The 15,280-nt window shown below is 30.2% G+C and overlaps 1 protein-coding gene and 1 pseudogene across 2 annotated transcripts; one reads left to right on the top strand and one right to left on the bottom strand.

Moving 5' to 3' along the window:
* Positions 1–612: 612 nt before the first annotated feature.
* Positions 613–2,400, bottom strand: LOC149559724 (1-aminocyclopropane-1-carboxylate oxidase-like; annotated as a pseudogene). Its single transcript, XR_016363620.1, has 3 exons — positions 2,202–2,400; positions 1,635–1,882; positions 613–1,390 (listed from the first exon to the last, which is right to left on the bottom strand). The product of XR_016363620.1 is annotated as a 1-aminocyclopropane-1-carboxylate oxidase-like (transcript).
* An 8,420-nt stretch (positions 2,401–10,820) lies between these two features.
* LOC149559723 (1-aminocyclopropane-1-carboxylate oxidase 5-like) lies at positions 10,821–12,150 on the top strand. Its single transcript, XM_089827472.1, has 4 exons — positions 10,821–10,832; positions 11,152–11,358; positions 11,644–11,796; positions 11,983–12,150. The coding sequence occupies exons 1-4, from the start codon at positions 10,821–10,823 to the stop codon at positions 12,148–12,150; spliced, it is 540 nt and encodes a 179-aa protein (XP_089683598.1).
* Positions 12,151–15,280: the final 3,130 nt, after the last annotated feature.

Genomic DNA, 15,280 nt, shown 5'->3' with positions numbered 1-15,280 from the left:
GAATCATGATTGTAATATCATGAATGGTGTGTTCTTCTATTTTCCACTAACAAAAAGTTAATGAAAATAACATTTTTAATTTGGACATTCTTTCATAACATTAGAGTAAATTTATAGAAATAAATTACTAATATTAATGTAATTTTCTTATTTTTAAATATTCAAAATAAATATCTTGTGTGAAATTAAAAATTAGATTTACTTTGGGATTCATTTAAGTTCAAATTATTTAGACTAATAGATTGATCTTGAATTTGTAAAGATATCTTCTCTTTTAACAGTGACCATAGAAATTCAAATTCATGAGTTCCATGGTCCAATTAGAAGGAGGAGATACCAATAGAGTAATAGATAATAAATAATAAATAAAATTAAAAACTGAAAAGTAATAAATATTGAATTAAATTTGTAGAAATTAGATAAATCAAATGTAATTTGTAATTTGATTTTTGAATACAATTTCTATATATTTATTATATATTACTTGGTATACTTTTAATTCATCTTCATTGTCTTAACTACTCTCATAATCTAAAGCCAAATTTTTCTCATACCAATGTAAACCAACAATATTGAAATTTTACATAACAAATAATAGCAAAAATAAAAATATTATAAGAAAAGGTAAAAAATATTATTATAATCACGGTATCTATTACATTCAATAAATTGAGTTAATAGAACTATTATTTATTATCCACCCACCTAACTAAAGTAACAACTAATTTATTTATTGTCTAACATAATTTCCTAACATTTTCTTTAAAAAATGTTAATTCAACCTTCCCACTGCTTTGAAACGAGGCTCTTTTTCTTCATATTTCTGTTCAGAGTAAATCTTCATGTAGTCACCAAATGAGTACTTTGGATACGCAGATAATTCATGAGCAGCATTCCCATTGCCTTGAGCTTGAGCAACGGGCTGAGGTGCAGGGCTCACAACTGCATTGTATGAAGGATTATAAAAGGATGCCACTGATAACCGGTTTCCGTCCTTTGTTGGGAGAATTCTGTGCCATGCACTCTTATACTTTCCATTACTCACTGCTTCTATCTGATCACCAATGTTCACAACTATTGAGTGTTGCATTGGTTGCACATCAATCCAGCTGCCATTGTTGAGCACTTGAAGGCCAGGAACCTCATCATCTTGGTACAAAAGAATGAGGCCACCCGCATCCGTATGAGCACGGATGCCCTTTATCAGATCTGGCCTTGGGCAGGGAGGATAATGGCTCACCTTGTGCCAAAGAATGGCTTCTCCTTCTTCTCTTCCCCTGCAAATACCCTTTTCAGAAATCCTTTCTCCAGCCCCAAGCTTTCACTTATTATTTCCAACAATTTCTCTGTCAGATTGAATATTTGGCTGCGGAACTCCTCAATTGTATCCCTGTACAAAATGCAAAAGGTAATGGGCTAGATGTTTGCATTAAATTTAATTAAATGAAAACAAGGGTTTACTCCGATTCTATTATGCCAGATTATAGGAAAATAAGATGCATTAAGGTTAAACTATATGAATTGTTTCTATTGATTATCTTTGCTGATTGTTAATAGAATTATATAGAAAGATCAACTATAATAATGTGCACTCGCACCAGTATAGATTAGTATTGATTGAATATTAAACGTACTTGAATTCTTTTGGGTCTGAAGGCCAAGAATTTGTCTCTTTCATCTCGTGGACTTGAAAAACGTCCTCCCAGTCCAAATTCTCAATCTTCTCAGCATTATTTCCCTTTGCTTCAGCTTCAATGGCTTTGTTCAGTGCCCTTACTGGGGAGGAATTCTTGAAATCTTGTTCTCTGTTAATTTTATATTGTTCTGAACAAACCTCTTTCACACTGTCCAGAAGACCGTGGTCAATGCCATGGTTTATAATCTGCAAAAATTAAACCAATTTAGTCAATTCCAGCTCACCAATGACATAATCTTGTAATGAATGATTTCTATCTATCTATCTATATATATATGTAAAACTGACCCTTTTTATCAATTTCCTATATCATCACAATCATTTTACTGTTGTGGTTTTATCTATATAAGTAAAATTGACCCTTTTTATAGCATAAAAATACCAAAATGATGATAAGAGAACAGTCCCAACTCCAATCCAGATTCCTTATAACTTAGTTTACCACTATAATGAAAAGATAAAAACAGCTGACCCTTCTTGTACCATATGAAACAAGCATAAATACCTGAAAAAATCCGGGAGATTCACAAGCCTGTGTGATTTGAGCCATAATGGCTTTCCTCTCTCCTCCATCAATCTTCGCCACATCAATCACTGGAATACCCATTTCTGAATTCCTCTTGGAAAATCTTAAGACAATCAAATACTAAATAAATTTTCACAACTGGGAAGATAGATGAACACTTGGTAATATGCGCAACACTGAGACCCTATTTATATGTCATTAAAGAATTCAATTCACGTGTGAGAATACTTATAAGAATTCAATTCACTGTTCATGATATGATTCAGGATTGGACCAAGAAGTCAAAATTGTTGTGCATATCAGTTATACTTCCAATCATACGGCTAAATCTAATTGTTGTTTGATTAGGATTCTTGATTTTTAGGACTGTACTCCAATTGAATTTGTATGTTGACGTACTTTAATTGAAGATATATTTGTTTTTTAGTCTGAGAGAAGCATCATGATCTGCCGACTGTGACTAACACGGCAAAATTTCATTTTCTCACCGAGTCAAGCTTTCGTTTTCAACGTTTCTCCATGTGTCGTTTGAATTTCTGTAGAAATGGGCACGAAGCCGCCCACGAGATATTGTCAATAATTTAAACATTCAATTTGAGCTTTATTCTTATGATATATTTAGATAGTAGTTTGCAACGCCACTAACGATGATTTCGACTATTGTAGCCCTTGATCATCTAGCTAAAGATATGTTCATATTTATTTCTCTTAAGACATCTTCTCCTTGAAGGCCTTGATAGTTTTGGACATTCTATGTAATATGAAATATTCACGGAACATGTAGTATGTGATATGATTCATTTTATATATTTGGCAATTATACAATCTCATTTTAGATTCTTTTACAAATTCTATAGTTCATAGTTGCTCATAGTTAATCAATGTTAAGGTCTTACTTTTCTTTATATAAAGGTAACTTATAGTCTAAGGATGACACTCATAGGTCTTATAGGTATTAAACTAAAGTGTGCTTATTCATATCCCATACATAAGCTCAAAACTATTCTCTCCTCATTGATATACCCTTGTCTATTTCTAAGATATCTTGTACCCTTTGTCTTATTTTGAGTAATGGTTTTAGAGGACAAAGGCTTAATTCCTAGAGTCAAAGTATTAAATAGACAAAGGTGACTTATTTTTCCCATTAGTATTTGATATTGAAGGGGGCCCCTAAAGGAGAGGTCAATCACAATTTCAGAAGCTAGTTTGGCAGTATCCCACATATTATAAATCTATCACCATCACTAGTCATTTTAGGTCACCCTAGCACATGCATTTCATGTGATGTGTCGTATGCCAAACTTTATAATTTTAAGACATCCATTATGCTCTTAAATGCACACTAAATATGAATGCAAGTATCCTATAAAAGAATAACTATACCATGTATCAATTCTAAAAGAAAATAAATGATTCAAATGTGTCTCATCATATAGGCCATTTACACATATTTCCAAATATTATCTTCAATATATCCCTTTATTAATTGTTTATAACAATGGGTTTGGAATAGGATAATCTATTCACTAATTAAACTCACAAGCTCCTTAAATATACCTCTACACAATATTCTATAATGTATTAGGTCTATGTCGTAAAAATCTAACTTTACATATCAAAATAGATTCATGATAATCAAGGTCAAATTTTGAGAGCACAAGATAAACCACATTGTTTTCTGATTATCTAGTGTCTTAGACATTTACCATCTACCGTAGTCCTATCATTGTAGCACCTAGAACATAAGACGTGTGTTATAGTGAGGTTTTCATTGCACCAAAATATTGTTTTGTTAGTGCCTGATACAACCACTAAACTTATAGGACACAAGAGGCAGCAAGTCCTTCTCATGAATCCTAAAGGGAGCTCTATAGTTTGTCAACAATATCACCATGAGCATTACCTAATGGTTTGAGGATTCAAACCTATAACCAAGTGTTGATACCACTTGTTAGAGTAGGCTTGTTGTTGCACTTAAAGACTGATCTCCCAGTTCCTTATATAACTGCTCAACTTATAGGGCATAAGAGGTAGTTAATCCCTAGTCATGAATCTTGAGAGGAGCATTGAACATTTTGCCAACAACATGTTGTCCAAGTGGAGACTTTGACAGATCAAACTGAAGCTAGTGGTCAAAATGCACACTATGTCAATAAATGGTAATATGTGGATCTTTCTAAGTGTGCAATATAACATGTTTGTTTTAAAAGTTTACTACACTATGGTGAATTTTGTTTCCAACACTAAGCGACATTTAAATAGTTAGTCTATTCAATTCAAAATTTTAATGGTACATTGTAGATAACCGATAACTCTCTTTGCTACTTTCCAATGAGCCTCAATAGAGTTATCCATGAACTAGCAAATTATGTTGATAGAGTATGAAATATCAGGTTTTTTAATTTTCAAGTAGATTAAACTTCCTCCATCTACCTATAAAGGTTTCAGTTGTCTTCTAAAGTATCACTATCACAAGAGGACCTACATATTTTTTAATGGGGTACATGGTTTTTTACAATCTTGCATATTAGATTGTTTGACCAAAATATTTCTATAATTAGTTTGAGTGTTCAAAGTCTTACCATCTTCTCTTCAAACTTCAATTCTTAAATAATAATGCATTTTTTCAAGATTCTTCATTTCAAATGCTTTCAATGAATATTGCTGATTTCATCAATTAAATATATAAAACTTCTTATTGTGATTGAATCATCCACATACAAGGAAATAAAAAAATATAGATACATGTTCATCATTCTTTATCAATAGATTTAGATATTTTGTACTCTTGATACACCCTTCCTACACAAGCACTATAAAATAAAAAAGAATTTATCAATTTTATCAAATCATGATCTTCATGCTTTTTTGAGACCATATTTTATCATTTTTAAGTAACATATCAAATATTTTTGAAATTAATAAGCAAGTAAAATGAGGGCTAGCCCATAATAGAGAAAAAAATTGACAGAAGATCAGTTGGAGGTAATCATTACCTTGAGATTACCCAGTCCCATTTCTTAATATCAAAAAACCACCAATAAGCATGATAGTAAAATAAGTATTGCTAAAGACCATGAAAGTATTAATACTTTACATAAACATGGCCATCACATGCAAGTCGGCCATTTTAAATAGTCTAGCATAAAAAACCATGAAGAGCCCAAATGCCAAGTAACTAACTAACTACCATAAGCAAAAAAGTGAATAGGTAGCACACTAGCAGTAGGTATGTAATCACCCCAATAGTTTATAACTTATTTAAACACCAAAATATTTTATACTTTAGTTGTTTGACATTTCGTCAAACACTTTGCAACCAAGCTCTAATACCAATATAATATCCCTTGCCTAAACTGACTGATTTTAGCTCAAGGAATATTGTCAAACACTTGTATGTTGCCTTTCAATGCTAAGAAATTCAAAATGTTCACAAATGATATTACAATGCCTCTTACAATGAACTAATATGCAAGTGCAATTCTTTTGGTATTTTTCAATGCATATTCTTGGAAACTAGATATGAAATGCATACTTAGAACCAACTAACATTTTGACAAATAATTGACATATGACTATTATGCTGATCATATATGCTGTTAGATGGACATTTCACCAAACAAATGGTATGCAATGTGTATCTCCTTTATTGAATTCATTCTCGTGGGCTTACAATAATGACTACAATAATACCAAAATCTGATTCTGAATTATCTCAACAAAATCAAATGCTTAGAAATTACAATGATAACTACCAATAGTTGCAAGAGGAACATCATAATAGTGATACACAAGAATGGAAATGAATCAAACATAAATATTGTAGTGTGACATCATGCATGCGTACTGTAGCAGCCATTGTAGCAAATCTTATTCCAACTTATTCTCCAATTTAAGCACAAATAGAACTCTAGAATGAAGCTCTCCCAAATACCAAATTCAATAGATATTTCACCACCTCAAATGGTTGCACGTCATTGAAAAGTTGACATTCTCCAATGGTTGACTGAAATTAGAAACCTTAGTTTTTTCTCCCAAGTTCTTATCAAATGCAATTCACAATAATTGGATGATAAACAATGAAGCTCTCACCTCTATTTATTCTTTTCCTTCACCCTTCTACAAGAAAATAAAATATTAATTAATTGCATTCTCTAGAAGCTTCTCCCTTTCCAATAATTAATGCACTCTCTAGAAAATTAAATTAATTAATTATAAAGTCACCTTTTTAATTTAAATTTAATGACTTTATAAGAAATCAATTTAATCAATTTCTCCTAATTTCTCCACTTTTCCTTCAGAGAGTGTCAAGGCTAAGAACTCCACTAAGATGCTAAAAATATGGGGACATTACAATCCACCCTCCCTAAAATTGCTTGTCCTCAAGCAATCCAGCAACACAATGAACTCCAACCTCCACCTGGATCCAAAATGAAGTAGTATGTGAAATCCCTATGGACACCAAACCAACTCCAAACCAGCATCATCAAGACCAACCACATGTCCTATAGCCTAGCACCCAAAACTTGAGTTGATGATGTAGAAGTCAGAATGTCACCAAAAGAAAATTTCATAGAAGATCTATGAAACCTCTTCTTCCCTGTATCCACCCAAATAATATATATTGGATTGAAATCCTAAGCATCAAAAGAATGCATTGAAAAATATGTAGCTATAGGTGAACCATATGCATTCATGCCAACTGTATCAACAATAGGTGTAGCCACATCAAAATATATGGACATAGGAACATCACTAACTGCCACAACAACAAAAATGAACCAACTCCTCATCTAAAGAAATGGAAGCCCTTGCCGTATCAATCTCCTCACATGTCTCAGCTTCCACCTCAATAGTGAGATCTTGTAAGCATTGATCCTTCGACCCATCCAAAACATCCTTAGATTCATCACCCAATTTTTGACAAGGGGCGTCATAGCCCATACATCTCATAACATCATCAAATGGATCATTAGATGTGTCCATGCTACCTACATCGACATCTCTTGACAAAGCCTCAATTCTAGACTCTTGACTCTCGGTCCCACTTGAGGAAGTGACTACCTCTTGCTGAAGCTTAGTGGTGCTAAGTCCATCATCAACACTACAAATAGGACTAGTATGTGTTGCACTAAATATAGGTACATCTATATCAGAGATTCTTGTTGGGGAAAATAAAAGCTTCCTTCCCTGCAACCTTGATGTCAGCCTTCTAAAGGTAGAAACCATATACCTTGTTTCCCTCTCAATTATCTCTAGATCTAATAAGCTCTTTTCCAATCTTTATTGATGAAGCTTAAGTTTCTTTATACTCTCTTGCAAAGCATTCATCTTCATGCTAACTTCATCATTACTCTAATGACTTCTAGAACTGCCAATCCTCCTATGTTTGTCCATGGCTACAAAATGCTAGAGTGCTGGTCACTCCAAATACAATAGCAAATTTGAAAATAAAATAACTTCCCCATACCACAGGATGGTAGGAAACCACTTTGATACCAATGTAATAACCCCAATAGGTTATAACTTCTTCAAACACCAAAATCTTTTATACTTCAATTGTTTGACATTTCATCAAACACTTTACACCAATCTCTAGTATCAATGTAATATCCCTTGCCCAAACTGATTGATTTACGCTCAAGGAATATTGTCAAATAGTTGTATGCTAGCTTTCAATGCTAAGAAATTTAGAATGTTCACAAATGATATTACAATGCCTCTTATAATTAACTAATATGCAAGTGCAGTTCTTTTGGTATTTTTCAATGCATATACATGGAAACTAGATATGAAGTGCATACCAACAACTAACTAACATTTTGACCAACAATTGACATACAAGTATTATGCTGATCATATATGCTATTATATGGACATTTCGTCAAAAAAATGGTATGCAACATGTATCTCCTTTATTGAATTCATTCTCATGGGCTTACAATAATGACTACAGTAATACCAAAATTTGATTATGAATTATCACAACAAAATCATATGCTTAGAAATTACAATGATAACTACTATTAGTTGCAAGAGGAACTTGATAATAGATATGCCCAAGAATGGAAATGAATCAAACATAAATACTTATAGCATGAGATCATGCATGCATACTATAACAGCTACTATAGAAAATTCCAACTTATTCCAACTTATTCTCCAATTTAAGCACAAATAGAACTCCAGAATGAGGTTCTCCTGAATACCAAATTTAGTGGATATTTCACCACCTCAAATGGTTGCAACACTAAAGAGTTGATGTTGTCCAATGGCTAACTGAAATTAGAAACCTTTGTTTCTTCTCCCAAGTTCTTATCAAATGCAATTCGCAATAATCAGATGATAATCAATGAATCCCTCACCTCTATTTATTCTTTTCCTTTACCCTTCTAGAAGGAAATAAAATATTAATTAATTGCATTCTCTAGAAGCTTTCCCCTTTCCAATAATTAGTGCACTCTCTAGAAAATTAAATTAATTAAATATAAAGTCACCTTTTTGTATTTTAATTTAATGACTTTATAATAAATTAATTTAATCAATTTCTCCTTATTTATCCACTTAGCCTTTGGAGAATGTCAAGGCTAAGAACTCCACTTAGATGCTAAAAAGATGGGGACATTACAAGGTAACCAGTCACTAGATCCTTAGGATCTCCAAGAGCAGGCGAAGTCAATCATCAGCTAGGAAGCTGTATAGCGAGCGAGTAGTCTCCACCTCCTTGTCATCAGTTGCACCATCCTTGTTAGTCTACATGAGATAGAGGGTAGTGGTCAATGAGTGCATAACACAGACCGAGAAACTAACAATCTTGTCGAACTTATCCTCCAAGTTTTTGTTTTATCAGGTCGACAATCAACCTCTCCAACCTTTCCACCTCCTAATTTTTAATCTTCATGGCATCTTCCTATTAACTATGATCTCTTGCCAACACCTTATACCTATGGTCTCCATCCCCTCTAGTGACCTCTACTTTGGTATATTTCGTAAATATGTTAAATTTTTAATATTATAAATACTTAAAAAGTTATATGATAATTTAAGATATTTTAAATTTTAAATAGTTTACTATCTACCTAGAGTTAATAATTAGTAGTTTACAAGAATTTATTTGCATATTCATGATTGTACATTTACTATAATCAAATTTTTATCTTTTATATTATCCATTAGATATAAATGATGCTTGATTCATTTATGATAGTCAATATAATACTCATTATATATAAACAATTTATTATTTATAGAAAGATGTCATTTTATTTTCATTATATATAACTTATTTTTTAAACATTCATTACTATTTATTCATGGTTCATTATATATAAATGATTTTTATGTTGTCAATAATTATGAATTTAGTTCAAGCAGTTGAGTTTGATTGGTCGAAGCATTACGTTCTCATTGTAAAAATCTATGTTCAAATTTCTAAAAAAAAATATAGAATTAAATATTTTAGTTTGATCTTTCATTATTTGATAATTAACAAATACAACTTGAAAAACTACATAGCATAAATCATACTTTATAAGTTCTCTTCATATACAATAAAACATATTCTGAAACTAATGTATCCTTACCATCAAAATATGAATATAAGAAAATTGCTTTAACACTTGCCCCTAAGAAATTAGGACATCTAAATATTGTGTGTGCAACATAATATTCTCTGCCTATAGTTTAGTGATGTTGCAACTTGCTAATTTGCATATTTACAATTTATTATTGAAAATATCTGGCAAGCAATTATGAATTTGTTGTTTAAACATCATACACTAAGACTTGATTCCTACTTCCAAAGTTTTAAATAATCAAAATTGACTTAATTTTTTTTTTTTTTTTTTTAATTGAAAAACAATTAGAAAAATGGGCACGTGAAAAATGAGAGCTTAACTTGCTCAGAGAAAGAATTTTTGCCATGACAGTCACAGACATATCATGATGTCCCTCTCAAGTGAAAAATGAATAAATCATTAGTTCCAGTACACCAATATACCAATTTAGCTGTACAAAATTAAGAATCCTAATCAAACAAAATTAAGAATTCAGCTATAGAAAATTAAGTGGCGTGATTTGAATTAAAAACAATATAGCTCTCTGGTCCAATCCTCAACCATATCTTGAATAGTAAATTCATTTCAAAGTTACGTGGCTTAATTAGATAAGTATTCTTACACGTGAAAAAAAAATGCCAGTAACGGCTGAATTATTTTTGACATATAAATAGGGTCTGAGGGTTACGAACATTACCAAACATTAGTGTTGCAACCATCTATCTTCTCAGTTGTGAAAGTTTGTTTAGCATTTGTTTGTCTTTTGGATTTCAAGGATTTTTTTAAATGGGCATTCCACTGATTGATGTAAAGAACATTAATGGAGGAGAAAGGAAGGCCATTATGGCCCAACTCACATAGGCTTGTGAGTCTCCCTGATTTTTTTAGGTATGTATATGGGTAAAACAAGTTTATAAGAAATCTGCATTAATGGAGTTGGGACAGTTCTCTTACCATGATTTTATCATTGTTATGTTATAATCTCATTTAAGAGCCACCAAGATTAAAACAACAAAGTAAAATGATTATTAAGAGATAAAAAATGATAGAAAGGGTAAGTTTTACTTATATAGATAAGAACAAAGTTTTGAAAGAGTTTTGGTTAGTGTCGAGATTTCTTGCTTACAATTATTTCACTATGGTTACGTTATAACTTTATTATTGATTTGATTGTCGTTAACCAGTCATGCCATAAATGACGTTTTAAGCATTCATCAAAATCTATTTAATCTTAACAAGTGAGGTTTACTTCATTGGAAAGTTGAATATAAATTCAACTTTTAAGTTCAGGTCCCAAACAAACCATAAATTATTCATTACAAACTTGTGTGATTGGTAAGCTCAAATTGATTATAGTGGTTTATTTTTTTCAGATTACAAACCATGGCATTGACCATCGTCTCTTGGACCATGTTAAAGAGGTATGTTCACAACAATATAAGATTAACAGAGAACAACACTTCAAGGATTCTTCACCAGTAAGGGCACTGAACAAAGTCATTGAAGCTGAATCAAAGGGAAATAATGTTGTGAAGATTGATAATTTGGACTGGGAAGATGTTTTTCAAGTCCACGAGATGGTAGAGACAAATTCTTGGCCTTCAGAACCCACACATTTCAGCTACATACAATATTCAATAGATAATAATCTATACTAATGGACATTTCTATATTTGATCTTTATATATATATATATATATATATATATATGTAAGCAATTAACAAACATAATGAGTAGAATCTATTCAAATAATTGAACTATAGTCCATATTATTTTCCGTAATTGATTTGGTTTAGTAAACTTTGTTATTCATTGATGCAATTGAGTGTAAGCATATAGGTCATTGACTTTTCTAATTTTCTAGAGGGATATAATTGAGGAGTTCCGTAGCCAAATATTCAATCTGACAGAGAAATTGTTGGACATAATAAGTGAAAGCTTGGGGCTAGAAAGAGAATATCTGAAAAGGGTATTTGCAGGCGAAGAGGAGAAGGAGAAGCCATTCTTTGGCACAAAGGTGAGCCATTATCCTTCATGACCAAGGCCAGATCTGATAAAGGGCATCCATGCTCATACAAATGTGGGTGGCCTCATTCTCTTGTACCAAGATGATGAGTTTCCTGGCCTTCAAGTGCTCAACAATGGTAGCTGGATTGATGTGCAACCAATGCAACACTCAATAGTTGTGAACATTGGTGACCAGATAGAAGCAGTGAGCAATGGAAATAGGTTATCAGTGGCATCATTCTATATTCCCTCATACAATGCAATGGTGAGCCCTACACCTCAGCTTTTGTGCGAGCTCAAGCCAATGGAAACGCTGACCATGAATTATCTGCTTATCCAAAGTACTCATTTGGTGACTACATGAAGATTTACTCTCTACAGAAATATGAAGAAAAAGAGCCTCGTTTCAAAGTAGTGGGAAGGCTCAATTAACAAATATTTTTGTGGTGAATGAAAATGCTAGGAAATAAAACGAATTAATAAATTTAGTTCTTAGCTTAGTTAGCTAGATGGGAAGTAAACCATCGTCAATCTATTGAATGTAATAGATGTAAAGATTATAATAAAAGTTGTTTTACTCTTTTTTTTTTTAATAATGTGAGTTCAGTTGTAAAATAGATTTAAAATTAATAAAATATTTGGGGGAAGCATTTTTATTAAAAATAAATTAAAATATTACAATATTATTGTTCAACATTGGTATCAATAAAAATATACTATGGACTTTGAAAGAGTAATTTACTATTTTATTTATTTCATTTTCATATAATTCCTTGCTCATAACTCATTCAAATCATGTATTACAAGTAAAACTATAGATTTGAATCTTCCTATTGCAAAACAATACTATTCTTTTCAACTACCTTTGGTGGATTTCTCATTAACTTTATTCGCTCATTCAATTTAAAGAAAAAATAACAATAATATTTGTGTGGGTTGAATTACTTAATTTACACAATTTGATTCACAAAAAAAAAATATTAAAATAAAAGATATTAAAAAATTAATATTAAAGATTATAGAACTATTAACTTTCTTTAAAGAAATAATATTTTCTCCTAAATTTAAACCTTTCAACTTGCTAATAAATGTAGAGAATTTTACTTTTTAGCTTTAGTTTCAATTGAAGATTGATCTTTAGTTTATATATTTGCATTGTAAGATTTAAGCATTGACCATAAAGAAAGGATAAGATATTAAACCTCATTCAACTATTTTATTTTTAAATGATAAGTTGTTGAGCTTGTATGCTTGAATCTTATGAATATTCAAATTACTATTTGGTTGTTGCAGTGGTAGATATCTTTTTCTTTTAATTGGATCATTGAACTTTTTAGTTAGAATAAAATTATCTCTAAGATTTCTCCATATATTTATAATTAAATGTAGTATATAATTTATCTCAACTATGATAGGTTATTTCAATTTAGTTTTATAGGATCTCTTCTTCGGAAGCTTCTCATATTGCTCCTTTTGACACAAAATGTTAGGTGTATAATTTATTAAAGTGCATTTTGAATTTATAGATTTAAAAATTAATTATTTTTACTTTTATTTTTTTCATATTTCTTTAAGTTGGTTTTTAAATATACAATTTTTAATTTTTTTTACAAAGGTGACAAAGCTACTTGATATATATAATTTATTACATTCTCTCTCTCTCTATATATATATACATATATATACATATACATATGTACATATATATACATATGTACATATATATACATATACATATGTACATATATATACATATACATATATATACATATACATATGTACATTAACATATGTATATATATATATATGTACATATATATATATATATGTACATATGTATATATATATGTACATATGTATATATATATGTATATATATATATATGTATATATATATATATATATATGTATATATATATATATATGTATATATATATACTTATATATATACATATATATATGTATATATATATGTATATATGTATATATGTATATATATATGTATATATGTATATATGTATATATATGTGTGTGTATATGTGTGTGTGTATGTATATATATGTATATATATATGTATCTATATGTATATATATGTGTATCTATATGTATATATATGTATATATATGTATATATATATGTATGTATGTATGTATCTATATATATATGTATATATATGTATATACATATACACATATATATACATATGTATATACATATATATGTATATATATAGATATATATGTCTATACATATATATACACACACACACATATATATACATACATACATATATATATATAGATATATATATGTACATATATATATACATATATATATACATAAATATATATACACACACATATATATATATAGATACATACATAGATATATATAGATATATATATGTACATATATACACACACACACACATATATATATACATAAATATACATACATATGTATACATATATATATATATACACACACACACACACATATATATATACATATATATACATATATATTTATGTATGTATGTATGTATGTATGTATGTATATATGCATATGGAAAAACATTATATTTATATTAATATTAACTAGTTCAAAATAGCTCCTGAAGAAAAGAATCATAAAAGAAAAATTTTGGTAATTGCCTTATACAAAAAAGATGTGGAAGAAGAAATATTGCATCAAGATAGAATATCTATCAACAATAATGAATCTTGTCCTAGAGATTCTCAAATTAGGAATCTAGTGATTATAAAGAGTGCAAAACTCATATGAATACAATTCTTTGTTTGATGCCAAAGAGAAAACCAAGAGCCTAGCCAAAAACTGTTATAAAAGTTACCATCATTGATCTTCATCCAAAACTCCAACTGAGACCATGATATTAGAAAGCCATCAGATGAAAGTGCAATCTAAGACCCTAACATGCATACAATATCTCAAAAGAACAAGTCAAATCCATAAGATAAAAAACATATGAAATCATAGAGAAGTTGTGATTTACAATCAAATAAAATATGAGAAAGACTCAACCCTATTCTAAACATATTATTTTGTCACAATATTATCCAAGTTGGGGAGATCAAGGATGTAAAGTGGGGAAAATAAAGAGTTAATATAAACCCCATCAATACTCAAATTATCCAAACAATTAGCTAAAAGATTGTCTTCTCTATAAGTATGCATGATTTAACATTCAAAGATTGAATTAAGAAGAGACCATACTTGATGCAATGTATACTATATGGAACAATTATATACATGAAATTTAATACAAGCATTAATAATAATGGATGAATCCCCTTCAACATGCAAGTCAAACATTAAAAAGTGATTTTACAAGTTCCAAACCAAAAAGTAAGGCCAAGGCCTCAACTCTTTTATTAGTACTCTAAGGGAGAGAAGATGAATTTGCTGCAATCAGATGACCTTTAAAATCTATAATGACTATGCCATAGCCAGAGTTGCCTAGATTTCCTCTAGAGG

The sequence above is a fragment of the Cupressus sempervirens genome, chromosome 4, assembly GCF_028749045.1.
Source record: "Cupressus sempervirens isolate cs-2001-9-10 chromosome 4, ASM2874904v1, whole genome shotgun sequence".
Taxonomy (NCBI): Eukaryota; Viridiplantae; Streptophyta; class Pinopsida; order Cupressales; family Cupressaceae; genus Cupressus; species Cupressus sempervirens.
Note: the sequence above shows the minus strand (reverse complement) of the source record. Positions and strands in the feature narration are given on the sequence as shown.